At 43.4% G+C, this 15,989-nt stretch overlaps 1 protein-coding gene across 7 annotated transcripts in view; it reads right to left on the bottom strand.

Annotated features, from left to right (window-relative positions):
- LOC118512003 (GTP-binding protein Di-Ras1) overlaps window positions 1-15,989 on the bottom strand; it is a 52,310-nt gene that overhangs the window by 4,526 nt on the left and 31,795 nt on the right. For all 7 annotated transcript variants that reach the window (XM_036055756.1, XM_036055761.1, XM_036055758.1 and 4 more), the window contains 2 exons: window positions 378-538; window positions 62-215 (listed from right to left, as the gene is read on the bottom strand). In XM_036055756.1, coding sequence (XP_035911649.1) covers window positions 62-215; window positions 378-538 — 315 coding nt within the window. The remainder of the gene's footprint in view (window positions 1-61; window positions 216-377; window positions 539-15,989) is intronic.

The raw sequence follows: 15,989 nt of genomic DNA, 5'->3' as shown, positions 1-15,989 counted from the left end.
TGTGTGGTTTCAATCTGCTAAGTGACCGGCTGGATGGCTGGCTGGCTGGCAAACCACTTACCTTGATCGAGGTTTTGCCTTCACGTCCGAACCGCTGACGCCGGCCAGAACGCCGCTTCCGCTGCTGGTGCCCTCAGACGTGGATGCCGCTAGGAACGATGAATCCTTTGGCTTTTCACAACCTCCAATGGACGGACTTCCGATTCGTGATTTTGCTGCGGGACGCGTTTGCCCCAGCCCCAAATGCATGGAATGGAAAGAAGTGGCAGCTCAAGTAGTTAATGAAGCCATGCAGAAACGGGCACGCGCATAATGCCCATATAATCGAGCCATCGGTCAGACACTCACAATCGAGCAGACGGGCGGCGAAGACTTACCTTTACTGCTGGCACTGACGTAGGCTGACGAGCGTCGCTTCAGGCCGGAACCGGACTCGGCGCTACCGTTCACCGGCAGTATGCGGGACAGTGTGACAAACGTTCGAAATATTTCCATTATATTGTAATCATCCTTGGCCGAGCATTCGAGCACCTTCACCCTGGGCAGAAAGGTGGGCAAAAAAGGAACACAAATTACAAAAAAAAGTCATATCGTGCGAGAGAGAGAGACATACACCGCGGCCATAAAACTGTGCGCTTGTACGGATGTGAAAATCCTTGTCAAAAGCAATTAGGAAGCAACAAACGGCGCTAGCAGGATGCTGCCGCTGGAACGCTTTTGCTTGATGTTTTGCATCCGGGTAAATCCTCCGATCGATCGAATCCGGGATCGGGACCGGCGCTATCGCTAAGCTCTTAATTCTAGTACTTAAACCCCGTTCGGAGTAGGGTTGGCCTGCTGCTTTTTATGGCCCTTTTACACGAGCCCATTTTTCTATCGCCCTGTGCAGGTTGGATGGCTGGTGGCTGGTCAAACATTTGATCAGAAAATTGCTCCACACCAAATGAGCCATAAGCGAATCGAACCCTGTGTGAGTATTGAGTGCTGGGGGACAGAATCACGAAGCGCGATAACGCGACAGAAAAAAAAGTTGAAAATAAACGCTAGTCACCCTAATCGCGCCAGCAAGCCGGTAGTCGGGCAGATGAGGCTTTTGGGTCATAAAGTTTCGACTTCACGTACACTAAAAACCGCGCACACCTGGAGGGGTTGGGGCGGTCGGGGGTTGGATATCCGGACAGGTGACAGAAAAAAGGGGAGTCGATCGATTTTTATGATCCCGCTCTTCTCAAAGGCCACCCGGCTCGACAGGGAGTCCGCTGGCTCGAACGGGACATACGGCTACGCTTCAAAGGGCACGAATACACGGTGCAAAACGATTGGCCAGGCTGTTCCGGGGAACGGCTTTTTCCCGTGCCATGATAAAATTAATTTCAAATTTATCCCATTCTGTTGCCGCGACTGATGGGCCGGTTCAGACCAATGAGCATGGATATCGGGTCAGTGGACCGTCCGGCTTCCGGGTAGATTCCGGGACACGAACGAGACTCACGTGGACTCTCGAGCACTGGGCCAATAAAACTGAAGGCCCCCCTGTTCCATAAAGACGATGTAATGGGAGGCCATTTTTTTTTGCTGTTGTCTCTTCCAAATGTTCGTATTCCGTGCTCCGGTGTTCCAGGACTGTCGCAGTAATTGCTGACTGGATGTATTTTTTGTTGTTGCTCAAACGTGCAGCACACCGGTACTGAGTGCCCTTTGATTAATTCATACGAACGGGCCCAGAAGCCCTGCTGCACCATCGGGAACATATTACTGAACGAAGTTTTTAATCAGTGTGTGTGTGTGATTTTCATGATTGTCTCGTGCTGGAACTGGTTTTTCGCCTTTTCGGTTAAAAGAAAACCAGCACACCATTTTACACTAATCATTTTGCACGAAATTGGACGGCCACTGCCCAGCAATGGCGTCATCAATGAGTGTGTGTGTGTGTGTGTCTGTGCCCTTGATTATGGGTGTAATAAAAAGGCCGGAACAGGAAAGATGCCCACCGACCGGCACGAGAGGAAGAGAACGTTGGTTGGCATTTTATGAGCTTACGGGAAGCAGCAGCTTTTATTAGGAAACGGAAATCCTTAATCGGCCTCTGTGCGGCCTACCAGCCTGCCTGTGTCCAAATAATCTGCTTTTCGTGTGAAATTGAACGTTGAATTTCTAATGCCAAATCTTGCACAATTGCTGTTGCGCATTAATTTGCTTTGCTTGCCCTCGCTTGCCATGCCTTTGCTGTTGGGCAGTAAGACATTAAACCGTAATGGCCTGTTGCTGAGAAATTTGCAATTTAATTGTTTTGAATATAGAGAGGGCTTTTGACACCTTAACTGCGCTATCAGTACAGGAGGAATCTAGGCAGAAGGGAGCTGCATTAGAAACAGTATTTCAAGTGTTGCTCTATCGCCAGCCTTGTTTGTTGTTATTGAGGAATACATTCAAAAGTCTGAAACTTCAACTTAAATACATCTTTCAGAATTCTGGAAGTTGACGACAAACCTATTTCAAATAGCCTTCAAAAGACTTCAATGAGACTGGCTCGTGGAAAGATACGGAGAGTGCTAACCCTAGCTCTGGCTGATCTACCATTAATATGGCAAAGAACAAAGGTCAAAGCCTCTATGAGCACTGCAGATGATTATTTTCTAATTCAGATGAGAATTATTAAACAACTGTGTGTGGAGAACTGAACGATAAGATGAAGACATTATCGATGGCCAGGAAGTATTGGTCTTTCAAAAGCCAGCTCCGGACATCGAATCCCATCTCGATTGTCTCACTATTAGCAGCACTGACTATCTAGGGATGCCTGCAAAACTCAGGCCAAGCCCTTGGAGTTGAAAGCGCCAAATTTCGTTAGAAGCGGACGCCTGGTACTTTGTACGATGGAATTCAACAACGTTCAATAGCAGTTAAAAAAAGTCAGGAGTTTCTTCCCGTCCTCTAAGTGAATTGATCAGTACATTCTAGGGGTAGTTCACTCAACCTTGCATCGTTCCACACTGTGCCGAATTTTCTAGCGATACCTTGTATTAGAGGGGACATGTCCAACTCTTACCGGCATTAAGGTAACCACCGTCAAACAGCGAAGCTAGCTGAATTGTTAGGATGGATCTTTTACACTGAACGCTAAACTACTTTTCACAAGCAGTTATCAAGAACCGTCTAGACGAGGTCTTTTGGCACATAACGTTTATAGCATCTTCGCTCTTCAATAATTCCCAGAATAGGTGGTGAAGGCCTATTGAAAGTTTTAGTCAACAAATCGCTCTTAGTAACCAAGGAGTGATCTCATCAAGATGTTCATTCAATATCAATCGTGAAGCGCTGATACCTAACGGCTGTCTCCATCACACCGCGTGTGTCCCAGACATCTTACACGGCATCGGTTTCGTTTGAACGAAATGATCTCCGAACTAGATTTCAATTCGAGATTCGATGAACCAGCGATTCGTGCGAATGTTGATGATGGTGCGACATTGGCTAAAGGTTCTTTGAGTTGATCGAAAACGGTTTCGCTAAGGTAAAACAGTTTTAATAAATGACGACGATTGAAATCCGTTTTTTTTTTCAATTCACACCAATGCTTAAAGCTAGCAATACGGCTAGGCCGTTCTTTATGAATAAAAAAATGCTTAAAGCTTTGAAAAAATTGTGAAAATCTAAGGATAATACAAATGTCAGTATTAGCAGATCGACAAGGGTTGTACAAATTTTAATCTTATCTTCATTAGGATGTTATACACTGATACCACCTTCTATTGTCACACTTAAAAATTACTTAGTATTATATTGATTTTCTTATTTTACTGCTGCTCTGAACCTTTTTTTACTCGAAAAAAAATTTAAAAATAAAATTTTAAAATAAAATTTCCAAAGCAATTCGGCCTGGCCGTATTCAATTAGAATACAAAAAATAATACTAAAGCAACAGGGAAGCTACATTCCCCTAGAACACCTTTTTTCATAGGTTGAAATAGGCTCGCCACACAAATTTCTCATTGTTGGAATGGAATGAAATGATTGGACAACATGTTAAATGACTATAAAAGAGGAGGAAGATTACAATTTAAAAGTTTCACCATGATTCATTACCATGGAGTATTTGGAGTTGTCGAATCTAAACGTGCCAACGTAGTAGAGCGCTTCATGTATTTGCTTAAGGATGCTTACAGAACTTTTTTCGTAAAAGCTTATTAAACCTTAATGTTACATTTTTAGCTGAAAATTAACTGAAGATGAAAATAGTTTCTACATGGACTGTCAAAGTGAAATTGTACGGTGATGACCAGTTCCTATGAAAGAACCAGGATACAAATAGAATGTATTTTTAATGCATTTTTGCGATGGTGCAGAAATGGTTTGGGGGTCATTGCGATTTATAACTTTTGTACAAAAAGTACTTAAAGTAGCAAAAACAAGGGTCTACTACTGGTTCATAAATTTCAAGACTAATATTCGAGGAAACAGGTCACATTCCTGTATGACAAAGTTACTTGATCAAACTGTTTTTATAAGGGTTTCTATCCTAATGAGAGTAATATTACGATTATAATCAAATCTGGCCACTGTTTGGATTCAAACAATGGTGGAACATATCTAAGACAAAATCGAGAGTAGGGTTTTTGTTTTATTAATTATGTGTTTTCTAATACTAGAAAATTAAGAAACCCCAAACTTATTTATTTATTATTACGGACAGACGTCGTATTGTCAAAAGCGAAACTTGTAACTCAATTTTTATGCACTTGAAGTATGTAAGTTAGTTTGGGTTTTTAGTAGTTTAACTAATTTTACTTCTATTCTGTTATAAAAACAATGATTTTCAAGAAAAATGTTTTTGATCGCAGTTTTTGAATTCCAACAAAAATATTAGTGCGAGTATAGAATGCGCTATCAGTGTGATTTCAAACACCGGCCGTTTGTTTTCTTTTCTTGTTTGGCTTGTAATGGCAAAGCTCACCTTTTATTTGTTGGCTTACCAATTCCCGTTCGTCGTTTATTACTTTTTTGGGAATTGCACTTTTCCAACACATACTTTCCCTAGAATGTGATGTCTCAAACAGATACGCTCACAGTGAAAAAGCACAGGCGACAGGCAAAAATTCCACCTCCATTTTCAAAGCATTTTCTTTCTGCCTATCGTTCGCCCACCCCCCAACCCCCCCTCCCCCCACCTCTCCCCCCTTTCAATCGTTCACAAAACCGTCGCTTGGCAGATTAAAAATAGAGATCAAAAGAAAAAAAGGGTTCCGCCGTTGCTGCTTACGTCAGCTAGTTTTCCGTTAGTGATCAGCTTATTGAACCTTGCCATACTTTCAGCGGCTTTCACATGAACGGGCGCTATTTTGCTTTACAACGTCGGATACAAACCAAAACATGCATTCCAACCGGAAATCCTGCCAGGGACCATGGGGGTAATTCCAAGTCGGGGATAGATCGATGCACAGGTACGGGAATGTGGTTTATCTTTCTCACACCAATCTCACACCAATCTCGGGCGGTTGGTCGCTTCCCGTATGGCGCTCGTACGTACGATAGCCAATCAGTTCAACCGTGATGAGATGGTTATGGTGAAGCATCATCCTTCGAGCCCGGCTCAAGTGTTTTCGTCTCACCAGTCCCCCTTCCATCCACCCCACTCCTCCTCCTCCTCCTCTTCCTGCTCCAGTCGCTACATATTCAATTAGTCTTGCTGTCGTTAGTCCTTCGACGAGTTCCTACGCTCGGCAACCTCAATCACACAATCACACAAACGGTTGACCTTTTCCCCGTTGTGTTGGTCCGTCATTAAGATGGTGCTGCTCATTGTGCACGTCCCGTAGGTGTTCCGGTGCGGATGGTGGCGACCGTCCAATTTTCACCTGCTTCGGTCACGCCCGGAAGGAAGGAACCTCCCGCCCGACCGTTTTACGAAGTGATTTCTCCCCCGGGCGGGCGAGAATCCAAGGAAATTTGTAAAATAGAGCAATATGGAGAAATTCACCAGTTAAACTCTGGAAAGGGACACTCAGTCGGGCGTTCGGATTCGATTGGATTGGCTGTGTGTGTGTGTCTTGGGTGTCCTTCGAAGGAATGTAGGCCGAAAGATCCACAAACGATAACCTAACCCAGGGCAGCGCAACGTGTTTTAAAATGCTGATTAAAATAATCAATTTAAATTGATACGGGCCCCAGGCCTAGGCCCGGGTTTAGTTAGGTGCGTTTGTTTGTTAAGCATCGTAATAACCAATTCCAAGTTATTGCTCATCCCTGCTCCAACTTTGAAGCATTTTATCCATCGCCTCCATCCGATACGGTTGGCACAAAAACAACATTGGTATGTGGTTGGCTGCATTCGAAAGAACCGTTCATATTTTGGGGTTATTATCCTGTGTGCGAAAATTGTAATTAATGCATCGTGTTCCATAGTGGAACCCCCAAATACAGGACGCGCTATCCAACACGCGCGCTCATTTCGATTCGTGCGAGCGCTTGGCTATGGATGGGGCCGTTGTTTTTTCGTCGATCTCGCCCAACTTTCTTTCCCTACTTGAAGCAAAATGCAAAATAACATATTGCGTTTTTACATGCAAGCACGCTTTGGTGGTTCCACGTGTCATGATGTGATGTCTAGCGAGGGTTGGGGATCGCTAAGGGGGAACGCCATTCGTTGGCGTTGGAGTTGGAGGTACCCTGGGTTCACGCCCAGAGGAGTTCATACGCCTCGTACGCCATTTATTCCCTGTCCCTGAGTTGGATGTGCTCGACGTCAGTTGGGTTATGAATATTGTTCCTGCCCAACTTTACCAGCTCAGTAAATAAGAAGGCGCTCTGGACGTGAACATGGAGCAAAACAAAAACGTTGGATGTCTGGATACAAAATTAAATCTCACCAATAAACTTCGGTTCCGACTGTTCAAAGTTTCGACTGTTGTTTGTTTCTGCTGAACCATCAATATTGGTGCAGGAGCATTGCTACGTATATTAAAGAGCTGATTACGGTTCTCTAACCGAAATACTCTCAAACAAACCTTGTCTAATCACATATCGAGTGGATCGGTATTATGGGTTCGCGTTGGAGTAGTCAAACTTTTGTCAAGTCGTAACAACACTAGCTGTCAAAGTGATGATTTCGCTTCAAAGGTGGATGTAAAGAAAGGCAATTCCACATCCAACTGATTTAATTAACCGAGTGGCTAGGTGTGAAATTAAAAAAAAAAATTTAATGAAAATTACATCAGACCTACCAACAGTAGTAAGAATTTAAGTGTGAATCTTCAAAACTCATGAAATATGTTATACCCGTAGGATCTGCAGTTTCTTCTTATTCTTTTTACTACCCTTTATGGGCTTTGAACGTAAAATTTAATTGCTGCTTGTTTAAGATTTAATATTTTTAAACCTTCCTAATTACAAGATCTGGAGAAACTTTTCAGCTTAGGGTTAAAATCAAGTCACAAAAAGCTAGAAATGGCTGGCCGAGACCTTGCGAGCTTGTTGTGCCAAATAAGAAGAAAATATGTATAATTCCTATGTACAGGCTCATACACTTAATTTGCTAGTTATTTGACAAATTAATTTGTTTTTATCTGTATACTTATTTAAGCTGTTTATTGAGTTCTTTTGTTACTTATTTAGAAAATTTCGGTTTGTCTCGATGTCGTGTAAGCGGCCTTAAAGCTTACACTTAAATGTGTTACCCTAATCTTAGAATTATGTACTCTTGTTCTTGTTCTTGTTCTTCTTCTTCTTATTATTATTATTAATCTTCTTCTTTGTCTTTGGTCTAACGACCTCTTAGGTCATGCTTGCCATTTCTGGCTTACTAGACTTAACGATACCACTTAGATGGATAGTCAGTCCTCACCACGGGGGAACGGTCCAAATGAGATTTGAGCCCCGGTCCTGGCGTATGAAGACCGGCGCCGTTGTCACCTCACAACCCGGTCACCCCTACGTATTGTATTGTTTGTAAATACTGCGAAGCAGATTGTCGTCCGTTACCAACAATCACTACTGATGATTCTTTTTCAATAAAATCATAAAAAAAAGAATCAAAATGGTCTGCATAGCTTCGAGACACGCGCCCGATATATGATCTTTGCGTTGCTCTAAATAATGAAAAGGGCTCGGAAAGATGGTGAGCTCTAGCCTGAGGTACTAGTTGGTTTGAAGTCCTTAAACACTCATTCGTTGTTATTGAATTTTCAGAAACAATGTTAAACACATCAAATTCACATTCACAAGCGGGGGTTTGGTAGGGGTCATCATCATCATCATGAGTAACCTATAATCAATAAAGATTTTTTAAATTTAAATCATTAACTTCATCAATAGTTTTACCTTTTTTTGCGATCTTTTTTTTAAATTCTAGCAAAATACTATCCAAATAATCGTTCAAAAGGGTCTTTTGAGGACAAATGAAAGTTGAACTGTTTATATAAATTTGTTCGTTTGTCTGAGAGATTTTTTTAAATATTCTAAACCTTTGGATTTTAAAATAAACAAACGAAATTTGTCATAATTCGAGTTTCCGTTTGACAACCGTAACGCTCGTTAGATCGTTAGAGTAAAAGCTTTCGTTAAGTTTCAAGCTCATTGTGCTGTTTAACGGTTAGCCCGTTTGACAACCATAATACCGATTTCTCGATTTAGAGAACTTTTGTCAACCAATTGAACATGGTAATAAGGACTAAAGGTTGATCGTTTGAGGTAGTTCTCACAAAACCCAACCCGACAGACGTCATAACAGTTCAAGACTCTCGACAAGGACGATGAGGAACAAAAACTTCAGTTAAACCTAGTATCACATTATCTTTTCCCATCTTACCAAACGGAGGACAAACGGGCGTCCACTAGCAACGAAACAAATGCGCTCTAACCATGTCATTCGGTGCTTACCTTTCGCCGGTAGATTTCAATTTTCCAAAACAAGAACTTTGCCCAACCTTCCCCGTTGGGCGCATGAGTGTGTGCAATTAAAATTCGATTAGTTCCACCGTTCGTGAATCAGTTCTACAGTTTGCTTCGGTGTTTTTTTCCGTACCGTGCGAGAGCTGTGGTTGCGCGGGTCCATTCCACTGGGAGGGCGAAACTTTCCGTGTTGCGATGCATCAAATCGAGGGCTTGTTTTTCTTTTTGCACCCTCGACTGTCGCATGTGCATTGTTACATCTCCCAAAGCGCATATTCTGCAATGTTTTCTAGCAAGCGAAGGAGCGAACAACACACTCACCGAGCCATATAGTGCCCAGACAGGCAGGCAAAACGCAGCAAAAAAGCCTCAACCGGATGCGATTAGACCATTACACCCGGTTCCGGTCGACCGTTCCGCCGGCCTGGATTCCTGGCCCACCCAGCCGAAGAAACAATTGAAACCCGTTAAGCAACCGATTATGTTCCACGCTCCTCGAGACCCTGCTTCCTATCCTGCCTAGGCTTCCGACAGCTTCCTGCGGTATTTCTGTCACGGAGTTTTGCGTGGCGTGGAATTGTCTGCATTCGAGAGACTTTGATGAACCTGCCAGCATCAGCAGCAGTCGCCAACACAACACACGCTGCTGCTACCGCTACTAGACAAAGGAAGGTACCGCTCGGTACCGCTGGAGAAGACTACACTCCGGACACACAGTAGCATGTAGTATTGATTGAAATTTTACACATTACACGTCGCTATAATGATCAGCGTTGAGGTTGACTGTTCACGCCACAACACACACACACCGGCATAACCGCGCGAATGTGTTGTTATCGTTTTAAAGTTCTGATGGAAGCAGTTCACTGTCTGCGGTACTTTCGAATTGGGTTGGCGTTTTATGTTACCAGCTGTAGGTAGCAGAAACTTTGAATGCTTCTCGAGAAGAGTTTGCTTGCGTGGATATAGATAAAGATAATGGTTGCGGAAAGAAAAATCAATTTCCTAAGGAGTCGGTTTTCTGTTATTCGGGTGTGCTTCATTTTAATGATGGAGGTTTCGTAGAAACTGCTCGGTGTATAAGGATGAGTCAACCAGGAGAGGTTTAATCCGTCACCAACTGTAGTACACTGCTCCCGATGTGCTCCGTACTTTGTTGAATTATTAAATTATCTGTTGAACGATCTTCAACACAGCGCTGATCTCGATCAACCCCGAGTTTCGCAATCTGTTCATCACAACTTTCTGTTCATCGAATAACTTCAACCCATAATACGACGGCATCGTCTTAAAGCGTCGGTTAAAGTATAGGTGGATTATGTCTCTTTTAGAACTTTGGATAATCAGGTTTGTTTGGCCAGGTGCAGGTGCAGAGTGAAAAACTTCCAAGGCCCATCCAGGCTACCCGGTTTGTCTGGCTACCGAAACACAGAGTTGGAATTTTTGAAGTCAATGTCCTACAAGGGTAATATAAATTATGGCATGCTCGGAAGGCATAGACATCATGAAGAGGTACAGGCCGAAATGATGACAATAAGTGGTGCAAATGGTGAAAGGAATTTTTATTGCTCCGGTACTGTCAGTGGACTGACTGAAACATGGATTATGTACAAAGATGAAAAAAAACTTGATAGCCGCCGAGAGAACTGGAATCGCGGCAATACCAGGATTGTTTTAACTTTGCGATGGCTAGCAAGAACTCTAGTAAGTAAATAGCTAATCAGAACAGATGACCTCACAGGAGACTCCGGCAACCTGTATAAGAAAGTCTACACTCATGAACACATGACCCATGACAAGTTTAAATTTTCTGTTACTTGGTAGCTTTTAGTAAGAAAGCTGAGATTGTTTAACGATAAATGCATTCTTTTGCGGCTTAGCGAGAGACCTTTCGAGTTCTAGATGTAAACTGCTCTGCCTTTATGGTTTATGTTATCCAGACCACAGAAGTTAGCAATCTTCAGCCACATAATTTTGCCTGTAGTTGCTAACCAAAGATGAGATTCACCTGCGACTAGAAAAGTGAAGGGGCTTTGACTGACCTTTTGTTGGTAATTTTCTTAGCATGAAGTCCTTGAGAATTTTAGCCTGCAGTTTCTGGAGTCTCTAGATCGAAAGGTTCCGGCCCAGATTTTAAAATTGACCCATAGCTGATTGATCAATTTTGAATAACAAGCGAACGGTTCAGAGAGATCCACTGTTTTGGATAAATTAAATCTGCATTACACAAGAAATGTCCTAGCTAGTGATGGTTGGGCCGTCCCGAACCTACCGGTACGGAGCTATCCGTAAGCGACCCAGAATTGTTCGGGTAGGAATACGATCCGATTTCAACGAGTTCAGAACAATCCTTGGGTGTAACGAGTCGACCCGTGAGTTTGACGAGTTCGGTCTAATCCAAGGGTCATCCCAAAATCCCTATGGGTTGACCAGAACTCGTTGCAGTCACGGGTCGATTTCTATAGTAAAAAGCTCGACGCCGGGTCGATCCGTGAAAAGAGTCGTCGTCGACCCATCACTGTCCTAGCTAAGTCTCGAGTTCATGTCCGACTATTTTTACTAAATTCAGGAAGTATTGGGCAGCAGTCAAAATATCCCTCTGTTGATGGACGGCACGAATCATCATTATGCTAGCTTTTTTCTTCCATAATTTAGATGGGTTCCAGTCGTCCTTCCTTTCTCACACTTGTAATACAAATGAAAAAGGATAATACCTCCAACCTTCATTTAGCCTAAGGATATTAATTGCAAACCTAGTTATCTTTTTCTAGAGGTTTTAGTTATGGTCGAACCTGGCTCATTAGCCCTGCCACGGGAACTCATACCGTTGACTTACAACAGGTACCGTGGGAACCTGTTGTAATGGCTTTGTTGTGCTGTGCTTAAGCCTGTTATCCTATGCATAATTATGCATGTGATATGGCGTAACAATAAAGTCCTTTGTAAAGTATTAAACACTAAGTTTTCCATACGTTTCATCTAACGAATACAGTTGACCAGTTTAAAAGAGTGTCGAAAATGATCTGCAGCTCTCAAAATGTGAATCCAAATAAAGCTAACATGGTTACGGGATAAGTAGCTGAGCTATATGCACACCACAACATAACCAAACTCATAAAATTAAGCATACACCAGAAAAGCGTAATTTTGCCTAACGAGCAAAACGCCGCCCGCCTGTGCTCCATTTTACAGAAAACTTATCGACCGAGTCGATGGCGAATGTTTGTACTTGCTTTCCGTTCCGTCCCAGCGTTTTGCATCTTCTTCCAAACCAATAACAACTCACTCGCCCCGTTGTGGCGTGTGTAATTCGTTGCGTTTTGGTTCAATTACCATCCGCAAAAAGAACCGTTCTTTCGCTATGATATTGTTTGTACTGAGCGAATGTGTGTTGGTGTGTGTTTTATTATCTGCTAAACTGTGTGTGTGTGGCGCTCATTGCAGAGAGCAAACAACTTTGCATTTATTGCTTCTTTAAATAAGCTCACCAGTTGCATGGCGCACCATAAACGGCTCTATACGAAAACAAAATGCGCCAAGTGGATGCAAACAAAAAAAACCGAAGCAAATGCCAATTATGCCACCATTTTCCACCCAGAGCACCCACCAAGTGGAACTATCGGGCATAAGGTAGTTGAAAGAAACATTACCACTTGTTTGGGGCATTTTGTTTTTCGCTTTCCTGTGGTTGAGGACACAAAAAAACCGAATTTGGACTCTGTTCGCCTTTTTAATGAGCCGTAAAACAATATTTAAACAGTGGGCATTACACAACGCTTCATCATTTAAATGTGCATATGTGTCCCCTCTATTGTGGAACGCGAACGTGGACGCTTTTGTGCACCGGTCAAATGAGTGCCTCTTTTACAATGTTTCGTTGAACTCCAGTCTGCCTTTTGACTGCTTTGGTGCGAGCAGATATTGGAAGGAACAGCTCGAAAGCAAATCCCGCGACCAAGCCGTGTGTGCGTTGTGCTCTCAAACAGTCGGCAGGGCTTTAAAGATCCCGGGAAGGCACGGAAAGATTGAATTAAGATTTATCCCGCACAATTGGCTTTAGTCACGTTACCAATGTTCTGTCACTTTTCACAAGCCCTCGCTTGCGTAGTCCCTTCGTGGGACAGCGCGTGCCTTCCCCACTTGACTGTGCCGACTGTGCCACAAAAACATGACAAGTGTTGGCTCGGTAGGGTTGGGTTGCTTTATGGGTTCGGCCCCGCCAGTGCCAGTGACAAACATATCTGGCGGCGTGTGAAGTGCACGATTTGGGTTGAGAGTATATTTATTCAGCATACACGCAACGACCGCTGCCGACGTTTTTGCACGCGTCCTGAGCCATCCCGAGGGCAGGCTTCCATCTGCCGAATGGGTCTCGACGGCATTCGCTTCTCTGGGATGATGTTTATCGTGGCTTCGTTTCCTTTTTTTTCTCTTCAACCCTGCCTTCAAACAACCAGATCTGGAAAAAGTCACGGAACATCTTTTGGGCACATCACAAACCGCCAAATTCACGGCTCTTTCGTGCACAAGGCTTTTTCGCGGCGGAGCAAAAGCTCTGCTTATCGAACCGTCAGAAAATCGGATCTACGAAACCCGTCCGTGCCTGAGCTGATGATTATTAGGCACACATCCTTGTGCCATTGCGAGGGCTGAGCTCGTGTCGTTATGAACGATCCTCGCCAGCAGGAAGATGACGTGTAGCTGAAACATTTGTCATTCTACGAATCAGTTTTCGATTCCGTGACCTCGCGACATTGTAGAGCGAGATGGTACGACAGCTGAATCCGGGTACCATCATTCAAATCTTACGAGTTATGAGAGTGATATACATCATCGTAAGCGGTTGTAACAGATACTGAATGATAGCGAGCCAGGAACATTGCCTTGCAAATTTGCTCTTTGTTTGCACGGTTGCCCTTAGCAGATGGCGAGTGTGTTTTTGGAGATTAAATAGCAGTGTTTAAGATGGAAATTAATTCAATTATCATTTTATACAGCACTGGATAGTAGAATAGGACCACTTTGATATACGGTTGTTTAAATACGTTTAACGTTAAGTTAATTGTCCCTGTCAATTCTCTCATATCAAGAGGAAACACGCAAGCTATATTTGGGCTGATTGAGCATTGAACGTGTTAACCTGCTACTTTTGATAATCCAATTAGGCATAAACGACGGTACCAGGCAATAAAATAAGACCTACAATATGCGATATTTCTGCTAGGTATAACCGTACCAAAATTTGGTGAATCCATTATCGATATCAAATTTTGTACCACTTTTTTGTCTGCGGTTCAACCAGAGTGACCATTTCAAAATTAATGAATGGTCTTATTTTGTTATCAAATTTTGTTCTTAGTTTAACAAACTAGACTAGCTAGGTTTGTTCAAACTTCAACCTTCCCAATGCTTGATAAAAGAGTGGTGAAAAATAGGTTTTTGCGCTTGCTCTTGCTGCGCTGAGAGTGAATGAGAAACAGGAATGACACCGTGAAACGATGCACTTCAGCCGTCAATCGAATTCGACAGACAAGGCAGTGCAAAGTCTTAACAACATCACGTAATTGGATAGACAATCCTTACTACAAAGGAACGGTCCCGATGAGATTCGATCCCTGTTTCTTGCGTCTGAAGACTGATGTCTTATCATATTTTCCGTCGCTGTTAAAGAAACCTAAGCAGATGTATGGAGCCTAAACTTGGAAGTCCAGTACATATTATATTGGCATGAACCCTGATGTTAGCTCAGTCGACGAATTCAAAATGTAAGGGGTCCTTAATTTCCGCTAAGGGCCTCCAAAGAGCTTAATTCGTCACAATATTAGACTACGGGGAGATGGGCAAGCCTGTGTAGCGACCTTGGCTGGGCCGCAACGATTTCGAGCGGCGGCGAGTTGTACGGCGGCTATTTGTCCGGCGGCGAGTTTGTACGGCGACAAACGACAGCGGAGACGAGAAGAAAGACGCGACAAACTACGAAGATTTTCGGGGGGATCGAAGGATCGAAAGAAGAATCGCGCTTTCTCTTAGCTGGTGACATAATAAACAGATGTAGTTAACATATAAATTATCATTGGTTGTTTCACCTGTCTTCTCTACAAACTACCGCTAGCGCCCATTATACGGAACTCGAAGATAGAAACTTTGCGGATCATCTTCTGGTTTTCTTCTGTTTCCTCTTCTTAGCCTACTCAAGATAGAGCACGTTTGAATGTCGTACTCAGGTAGTACGTCTATAAGACGGCTGCATTCAACTTCCGACTGGCTAGACTCCAACTAACCCAGCTCTGCTACGCCTCATGACGAACGAGTCACTGTGAAGAACCTTCTTGGTGGGACATGAGCCTGCATCCTCATCACGTAGGCCAGCTATCAGGATCTTCAAATAGGTCTGCTAGCTCGTGAATCATTCTCCTTCTCAACACGCCCTGGTCGCACACACCGCCACAGAGAGTCCCTAGCATCCGCCGCTGGAAAATGGCAAGTGTATTGGCATCCCTGTCAGTATAGTCCAAGACTTGTGCCCGTAGGAGACTACCGGTGCGAACATTTTCTATTGAGCAGTCGAGATCCTGGCAAACGCTGATGACATAGGGATAATTGATTTGAGGCTCTCCTTTGAAGCAGAAACCAGCAAAGGATCGAGGCATTAAACCTTGGATTGGAGCTTGAGTAAGAGAAAGCACAAATAATGATAGCATCACCAACAACACTGCTAACAAACACTGATTTACGCAGTGGTAATGTACAGATAGGGGACCGTAACTTTCAATTCGTCCAAAACATCACCTAGCTGGTGTGAAAAGTCAACACCGACAGCAACAAAGATGTTGAATTACACGAATTAGCGTGTCTGTATGCGATCCTAAAACAACATCCGTTCGAGGGATAGCAGATGGACCGGAATTACCATGCCGCCAACCATATCCTGTCGTACCCGGTGAGCAGACTGATTACAACGGACGTAGATCATAAAGATATTGATTCTTAACTTACCTAATACTTTATGGTCCTTTACGATACCTCCGATCCGAACGATCCTTTACATAATACCTCCTCGTTATATACTGTCCATCCCTGTCCTTCAACCAAACCGAAACACT

Source organism: Anopheles stephensi, chromosome 3 (genome assembly GCF_013141755.1).
Source record: "Anopheles stephensi strain Indian chromosome 3, UCI_ANSTEP_V1.0, whole genome shotgun sequence".
In the NCBI taxonomy this organism is placed as follows: Eukaryota; Metazoa; Arthropoda; class Insecta; order Diptera; family Culicidae; genus Anopheles; species Anopheles stephensi.
The sequence above is the reverse complement of the archived record's forward strand: the minus strand, read 5'-3'. Positions and strand labels throughout refer to the sequence as shown.